Source organism: Phoenix dactylifera, unplaced genomic scaffold (genome assembly GCF_009389715.1).
Source record: "Phoenix dactylifera cultivar Barhee BC4 unplaced genomic scaffold, palm_55x_up_171113_PBpolish2nd_filt_p 001883F, whole genome shotgun sequence".
Classification (NCBI taxonomy): Eukaryota; Viridiplantae; Streptophyta; class Magnoliopsida; order Arecales; family Arecaceae; genus Phoenix; species Phoenix dactylifera.
In genome coordinates, this window is record NW_024069172.1 from 5621 (window position 1) to 14142 (window position 8522).

The following is an 8522-nucleotide window of genomic DNA, read 5'->3' on the forward strand; positions in this document are numbered from 1 at the left end:
GTTAGGGAGGTTTTATCAGTGCCTTTCACATGATCAGCTCTGAGTTCATAGTTGCAAACAGTTATCTTTTGTCATGGCACTTGCATAACTTTTCTATCTTGCTAAAAGAAATGTCAACAGGTTTCAAAGGTGCTTGATGCTAATGCTAACTAATACAATTGCTGGAGTATGTACGTTGGAGCTAATGGACATGTGAGTCTATTGGAGGTTTCTCAAAGCTACCAGGGTCTTTTTTATTCACCAGTTTACCTCTCTATAGAACTCAGAGTGGCTTGTAAAGTGTTGGTTGATGTATCTATCTTATAGTTGGTGTTTGGTTTGTTATACTTCAAACTTTCAGCTATGTAGCTCCATAGTGGTTTGAATTCCTGAGTATCTTACTACCATGTACCAATTTTGTTTTCCTAGTTTGTTGGTTTAGTTCGAATGGATTGCTTTCATAAGAGGAAGGGGTGGAGAAAACTGAAACAGGTCTTGCAGATCCAGTATAGAAAATATCTCCCTTATACATGTATTATTTATCAGTGAACACTTATCAAATGTTTGCAGTTTACTTCTCAATGGTACAATGAACATTTTGATAATTTTGAACTTTTCTTAATGGCCATGCAGGATTTGTCAGAATGGGAGAGGTAGGACGATATTCCCATGAGTTTATGATGATGTGGAAATTATGATGGTTGATAAGGTGTTGTAACCTGTCAACTAATATTGCAGTCAGTACTAATTTATATATTAATCTCATATATATGAATTTGTTGCACAGAATTTTAATATATGCATTTATAAATTTAAATTTTATGTGGTTATTTTAGTTATACAGGGTTACACAGGTATTCATTCAACCCTCAGGGAAGAAGACCAATTGAAGATATTGGAAGCCAATGTTTTGACAATAGACCAATTGAAGATAGTAGAAGCCAGAGTTTTGACAATCTGTTGTTTAGGTCATTCATCCAACAATTTGTGGAAAACTACTTCATGCACAATTTGATCCAAGACCTAGCACAATCTGTTTCTCTTGATGAATGTTTTAAAGAAAGCAATGGCAAGCTGCACAAAATTCCTGAAAAGGCTCTTCTCTTGTTTCTGGTTTCTGATCATCTAGAGCCAACTGCATTCAGCAACTTGCAAAAATTCAGGAGACCATGCACACTTCTTTTCTTGCATGACTGTAAAGGCTGGATTTGATCGCATTCCTAAAAGAATTGTTTATAAAGCCTACAGGTGCTAGACTTAAGTCGCAATGACATAATATATTTGCCAATTCTATTGGTAATCTAAATCATCTCCATAACATGAGTGTCTCTTGCACAAGCATAGCAAGACTACCCGAAGCAATGGGAAACCTCCACAGTATGCAAACACCAAAGCTCAAAGCAGGTCCGGTTCATGAACTGCCAAAAGGTATTACAAAATTGATAAACCTGTGCCATCTTAAAGCAAAAGTTGAGTAGATTTCCACTATAGCTGGAATTGGAAGCTTAATTTGACTCCAGGGATTAGCGAAATTTAAGGTACATAAAGAGGGTGGACACAAGACGGCCGAATTAAAGGATATGATAGCTTCAAAAGGTTCAAAGTTCACAGATAGATATAAAATTGGGTTTGTTTGATAGTATTAATTAATTCTTTTAATGTTTAAACAATGGCATTTGTAGGGGTGTATGATGGTATTTTATATTGAAGAAATGTCAACAAGGTCAATTGCAAAGTCCATCTCATGAAACAGGCTTTTCATTAAACTCAGAGCATGGGTTTGATTTGCTGCATCAAAATAACATTCTACTGTTGTCACTCAGCTGCAAGAAAGTGACATATACTTTCCATATTGATCTTAATGGCTTGGTCACTAATTGGAAAACTTTTGGTTAAGATTTCTTCAGTAATGACACTAAACTTTCTTAAGTCCCATAATGGATTCATACAAACTATGGTTTTCCTTCTCTTTCACCTGTTTTCATGAAGGTAAAATCCCAATGTTTTGTCTTATCAACAGATTGTGTTGCGCTGTCAGAGATGTTGAATTTGCAAGGTGTCATGTCATTAAACATCATTTAGATCAGGACACATACAGCAATTAAATTTACTTGTCTTAAAAATCCAATGATCGTTGGTCCTAGTTGTTTTATGTTTGATATTGCCGAGCAAAAAAGTAACATTTAATGAACAAGTCTGACCTATGAAAATGGCATCAATATGACTATGTTCTGACACTGATTCAAAAGTAGATTCGTAAATTGTCATCAGCTCCAGATTTCTTCACATACTTCTGTATGATTGCCATCCCATAAAATCAAGCCTAATGAAACAAAATCAATCAAAACAACAGATAATCATAATTTTTCTATTTAGCAACTAAATCCACTGAATGCCAACATATTTTTAAAAGATGATAAAGGAAAGGAGTAAAAACAGTCCTTGGATAACTTGAACAAACAGTCGGCATGCAGAACGAGTTGTCCTTCGAGCAAACCTGACACAAAAGATGTCTGAATTCCTGTGACAATATTCGAGTGTTTGTCTTCTATCCAAACATGTCTCAACCTTGCGAGGTTTAAACTAGTACAGCTGGCAAAGCCATCAGGATACCGATGACCTAGGGTTGAGAACCATCTTCATCCTGATATCGCCCAGGTTTCTTCTTATCTTATTTCTCAAAAAGATCTGTTATTAACTAACTAAACTCATCTTAACCTAGTAAATAACAATAGTATTTAAACTAGTTGTGTTGAGATTGCAAGGAACCGAACCTAACTTTTTAAAACCAATTTCACACAATTCTCTGTTGGAATAAGTGGTGCTCAATCCGCATGCAGGAGGAGCCACATGCAAAACTCCACTGAGTGCAAAAACAAGCTAGCTTGCAATCAATGCAGGATCCAGTCAAGAGAAGTACTTGTAATAAATTAGAAACAATCAAATGAAAACTATATATAAAGATGCTTTCATTTTCGTTCTTGCATTCAGAAGGAAAAAAGGAATACAGCAGATAACCCACATAACATTGAAATAGAAAACCAGGACAGTATTTATTCAAATTAACAGCAGCTACTTTTACAACACTGTTATACAGCTGTATTATTATTATGTACACATTTAAATACTGGAGTCGGTATAATACAAAAGGCTGTAAAAGTCGACATTACTATACAGACTCCTGAAGCATTCCTTCTTCATCACCCAAAGTTCATTGATTAATGCCAGAACCCAAAGTAATGGGCTTTCGCAACCAATACTGCTGAAACCTCTGCTTTGCGTACTCCATATAATCGAAGTCGATTTCATTCACATGCTCCTGAATATAAAGGGATCAATAAATGAAAAGGTGGCACAAGAGGCTGAGCACATGTAACTCCACAAACAGTAAACAGCTTACCGAAATTATTCCCCACAGACCCCAAATCAGATGACTTGCGAGAGCATACTTTTCGACACTTTGGAGTAGATCATCAACCTCCGCATCGTCAGCATTCTCGCCTATTAAGAAAAGGAAACAAAATTTTGAAGTAAGAACACAAGTTTGAGAACAGCAAATTCAGAAAAAGAGTGCAGTGCAAGTTAGTGCATCTGCATGTCTAACCTTTAGTGAGAATAGTGAAAACAAATCAAGTTATGAATCAGGTCTATACAACACCATTCTAGACAACAAGATTACCATTATCTGACTCAACTGATCCTTCATCTGTAAGCATGTGAACAAATCTAATGAGGGCAGCATCTTATTGATATACACATCCCTTAAAAAGACCATCTTTATCAAAACAAAAATGGCCAATACTTGAATAATTCAGAAGGATTTTTCATCTGCTCCACCAGAAAGTGGTAGATGATGATCAGAAATTTTTGGGACGACATCGTTGTTGTTGTAGTTTTGCTCCAGGAAGTTTTATTTTTGATACCAAAGGTTAAAAGCAGAGGAAACTAGACACATTGACGGGCATATAAAATGTCATGATGAAGATGAAAGAAACATTGAAAATAAAACTCATGGTTACCTGAAGAACTCAGGTATATCTTGATGAATCTTTTGCGTTCCTCAAGATCTGTTATCAAGTAAACACCGAGTTAGATGCAGAGCATATCACTGCACTCTGTGGAATGCTTATGAGTATTTAAGAAAAAAAATAAACAAGAATAAAATATCAAAAAATTTAGTGCCAGGAATCAAGAACCTGGATATTTATTGTAGTCCAATACATGAGGTGTTTCTGTATGGTAGTCAGCAGCCATCTCACAGAAGTGATTAGCAAGGTCATATGCAATGGGGTTGAAGCTTGCATACTCATAGTCCTGGGGAAAAAAAAACGGAGAGATAAACACTGTTATAAGATACCTTAGATGTCTTCTTTTCCGTAGAAAAAAGGCTAAGGAATAGGCTATCAACATTCTAGAAATAATATCCATGCCAGAAATGTGCTAGCACCGATTGCAAAACTTATAAAACGCATTCAAAAATTTGAGAGGCAGCATGATTAAAACTTTCAGATAATTAAGAGGCTTGCTAAGCAAATGATTATAAATGATTTGCAATAGTATAGCAAAATCAAGAAAGATATATGCTCAAACATTGGAATGAGTACACATTGTTCCCAAGAATTTGCTCATACCCACTTCCCCTAAGAATTTCGTATTACAGCATCCTGGCAAGCATATTATGTACACTTGCAAGTACATAAATGCAGACTAAATGACTGGGATTTTTTGAAAAATTCCTTCTACATGTTGCACCCTTAGGATGGTGGGGACTTTTACAACACCTTATCCATGCTAAAAAATAATGAAATTTGACAAGCCAGCTATTCAGTATAATATCTACACTCGCCAGACTACTTTGTGGCTTCAGTAAAGAACAGCACATGTTCATATTGATGGACTGAAAAAATGTTGAAGTTTTAGGTGATTGAAATGCTACAGAGCTCACATAAGTGATAAAGCAAGAAACTTACTATTATAGTCACTAGCCTGGTCTCTTCATCGATCATAATGTTTCCATACTGAAGATCATTATGACAAAACCCTGTCTTCTGTCCGTCTTGTGTAATTTCTTTCTCCAAAGTAGTGATCTCCTCTTCTAAAGTATCCAAGCAAAATTCTTCAGCTTCTTCAGCAGAGCAGAGACTCTTGGCTGCTTTAAGCCAATTTCTGAAGGGGAACAGAAAAAGTGAGTGACCTGCCCTACTGTTTCCTTTAGGCTATACTACAATGTACAGAAAGCAACTATATTGTACCTTAGTCTGTCCCAGAGGAGTGCATGTTTTAGGCCAGGCATATCGAGATCATGAAACTCCCTCAGTTTCGATGCTATCAGAGCAGATATTTCTGGGTCATGCAGATCAGCAGCTGAAAGTGTCTGAAATTTCAAGAATATCAACTCTATATTAGAACAACTCTTAAATGGTAGCCCAGAATAACATATATGAACAGTATTTAAGAGAAATTGTCTTATAAATTTGTTTATATCTCTTGTTTATTTCAACAAAATCAACATCTTGCTCATTCAGTTAACAGGTAAAGGAAGATAGATCCATCAATTGCATCATCATCCTAATTGATGACTTTCTGATAGTGGTAAGTCCTTCGGGATCAACCAACATGATAAATTGATTTAATACAACATGTTCCTCTCATATGCAATTAGTACATGATATTATTTTTTAGACAGACAAAAGAACAGAAACAAGATTCTTGATTCATTCATACATACATAGGGACATACATGAATGCATGTATGCGTGTGTGATAAGCCTTTCTTGGAAGGAAGAAGATGTCTAATTTCATTTTCTCCGCATACATAGTAGGCACTCCCTTCTACAGAGGAAATCAAAGGAGTGCTAAAACACTCTTGGATATAAATGAGGTTTATCTTACAATACCTTTTCTCTGTCCTGTTACCCAAGTTAAAATCAGCAGGCATATCCTCCAGAACCATGCATTCCAATAGCTTCCAGGTCAACTCATCTTGAACACAGGAATATTTTCCTAATAAATAGAGCCCAAAGCACCGGAGAAAAAAATTCGTAAACAAAAAGATCAAAACACTAAAGATTCTAAAGCTGCGGTAAATGCTCTAAACCAAGGTCTGCAGTACCAGAACCAATACCCATGTTGGTAGATAGGCGGTACGGTATGGTATTCAGTACGGTATGGTACGCTTTTGTGCCGTGCCATTTTGACTTGAACTGATCGGAAAACGCAAAGGAGGGGGAGAGAAAGAAGGAGAGAGAGGAAAAAAGAGTGACATGGAGGAGGGAGGGAGGGAGGGAGGGAGGGAGGAGGAAGGGAGGGAAAGTGCGGAGGAAAGAGAGAGGTGGAGGGAGGGGAGATGGATAGAGAGTAGAAGGAGGAAGAGAGAGGGAGAGGGCGGCGGTGAGCGATGGCCGCCGGAATAGGACTGAGGGAGGGGGAGAGAGGGCTTGCGAAGCCCTCTATCCTCCGCCCTTGTTCCGATGAAAGCTCTCTCTCCCCCTCCCTCGGCCCTGTTTCAGCGGCTGTCACTCACCGCTGCCTTCTCCCTCTTCTCTCTCCCTCCCTTCCTCCCCCCCCTCTCTCTTGCTTCCTCTTTTTCGTTCTCTCTCTCCCCCTCTTTCTCACTGATTTCTCAATTTCATTGTTCGAATTATCCCAATCCATGCCTGATATAACTAGATACGTCCGAAACCGGATGGTTTGGAACGATTCTGCCTTTTAAGCTCAAAATATTCTTGATGAAAAGAAAGAAAAACAGTTATTTTTTCAAGAAGTTTTGGCCACACTAGTTACTAAATATGCAAATGAAGAAGCAAAAAAAATGGGGCCCGTCTAAAGCAGATAACTTCATCTGTTTAAAGGAAGAAAGAAAGAAAGCGGAAAGGATAGCAGTATAAAGTATCTATTCGTTTCTTCAAAATTTTCAGATAAGGTGCTGAAGAAATTAAAGCAGAATAACATAGTGAGAATCCAAGAACAAGAGAACAATAAGAATTACAAAACAATTAACAGAAGATGATAAATTCAGGAGACTAAACTATGCTTGAGCAATCAAAAAATCTAAAAGCAGAGGAACCCGATGTTCATATATCCATAAGAGCAAGAAGAATAAGTGCATGCGCATGCCTTTGAAAATCCAAGATTCAACAAACAAAATTGCGACTTTACCCTAGCATGGATGAACTCCTCGACCCGGCCATTGGAGAAGCGGCCGAGCAGGCGGGGCCCCTGGCCGTGCCTGGACATGCACTCGAACGTCCGGACTTCGTCCTCCCGATCGAAGAAGGCCTCGACCCCTTCCCCATAGATCCGGAGCAGGACCTTCCTCGCCTTCGCCCCTTTGCTCTCCTCCGTCGTGGGCCATTTGATCTGGAACACCTCGTTCGTCATGGCCCCCTTGAGCGGCACCACCTCCAAGACCTTGGAGTCCACCACGTCGCCCCAGCTCGAGGCCAGGCCGTGCAAGATCCCCCGCGCCTCCTTCGGGATCACCGCCTCCTTGCCGTTCATCGCTTCCTCGATCTCAACGGTCACCATCTTGGTATTGGAAAAGAGAAGAACCTCGGCCAAGAAGATCCCTGAAAAGACCTGCTTTCCCGACGGCCAAGAAACTGATTTTCTTGGAGATTTTTACCAGAAAAACTGAGAAAACCGGATTTTCTTTTTTTGGTTTAAACTTCAACAAAAACGACGAGATTGGTTCGAAATGTTTGTAGTTCGCTCAATTTCTTGGGATCCGGAGCAAGAAAATCTCGGGAGACTTAACACAGCCAAGAAAGAAGCCTTCGTTCTTTGAGATTTCTCTGCAAAATCCCTGAAACAGAAAAGGCCTCCCCTTTTTCTCTAGGAATTATCGCAATTTTTGTTCACGCATCAAACTAGAGAGTCGGGCGCCTTACTTCCTTGAAGGCTTCCTCGAAGAATTCTCACCGAAAAAGTGCAAGAAAACGATTCTTTTAACCAAAAAAAAAAGAAAAAAAAGCGAGACTGGTTCAGATTGTTCGAAATTCAACCAATTTCTTTCGATCGGCAGCGGCAAGATCTCAGAAGAACGGGTAAAAGAACAGAGACAGAATCTTCGATTCTTTTTAGCTTGGAAGGGAGACTTTAAGGAAGGAGATGACGAAACGGAGCGGGGAAAAGTGTAGAAATAGTTGTCGGCTGCCGGAGTCGGCCGCAAACTTCTCCAAGAAGTAGACCGAGCAGAAAAATACACAAAGGAACGAATGGGATATTGCCACGTATCGGCTTCTCAGCTTCGTCTCGGTGGTGGGAACCGGCGACCTCAAGCGGCGATTGGGTTGCAGTGCTCGTTCTCGCGCTTCAAGGTGAGGGTATTTATAGGATCAGAGTGGGACCCACTCTCCTACTAAACTACTGGTGAATAGCCACGTGTACATGCGTGTGGGACCGGGGCCGGCCCGTCCGAAACTATGCTTAACGCGGTCAGCCGCGCTGGATGGTTGCCGCCCGACGAAGGTTGTAAGGAAACACGTGTACCTGTCCTTCAAAATGAGCCTCCTCGTTTATTGCGAGGGACACGCGTCGCAACA

General features: G+C 39.5%; 1 protein-coding gene across 1 annotated transcript; it reads right to left on the reverse strand.

Moving 5' to 3' along the window:
- Nucleotides 1-2935: 2935 nt before the first annotated feature.
- LOC120109172 (probable choline kinase 2) lies at nt 2936-8275 on the reverse strand. The gene is made up of 7 exons (XM_039122924.1): nt 7138-8275; nt 5232-5353; nt 4950-5145; nt 4176-4293; nt 3999-4046; nt 3380-3480; nt 2936-3298 (listed from the first exon to the last, which is right to left on the reverse strand). Exons 1-7 carry the CDS (start codon nt 7504-7506, stop codon nt 3191-3193), a joined length of 1062 nt encoding a protein of 353 aa, XP_038978852.1. The 5' UTR covers nt 7507-8275; the 3' UTR covers nt 2936-3190.
- Between the last annotated feature and the right edge of the window lie 247 nt (nt 8276-8522).

What these genes read in the sequence shown, in the direction of transcription:
- LOC120109172 (XM_039122924.1), bottom strand. Translation starts at nt 7,506, where the DNA reads ATGGTGACCGTTGAGATCGAGGAAGCGATGAACGGCAAGGAGGCGGTG. An exon ending in CTCCTCTGGGACAGACTAAG is followed by an intron (nt 5,146 to 5,231) that starts GTACAATATAGT and finishes GTTCCCCTTCAG; the next exon opens with AAATTGGCTTAAAGCAGCCA. An exon ending in GATATACCTGAGTTCTTCAG is followed by an intron (nt 3,481 to 3,998) that starts GTAACCATGAGT and finishes TTTTCTTAATAG; the next exon opens with GCGAGAATGCTGACGATGCG.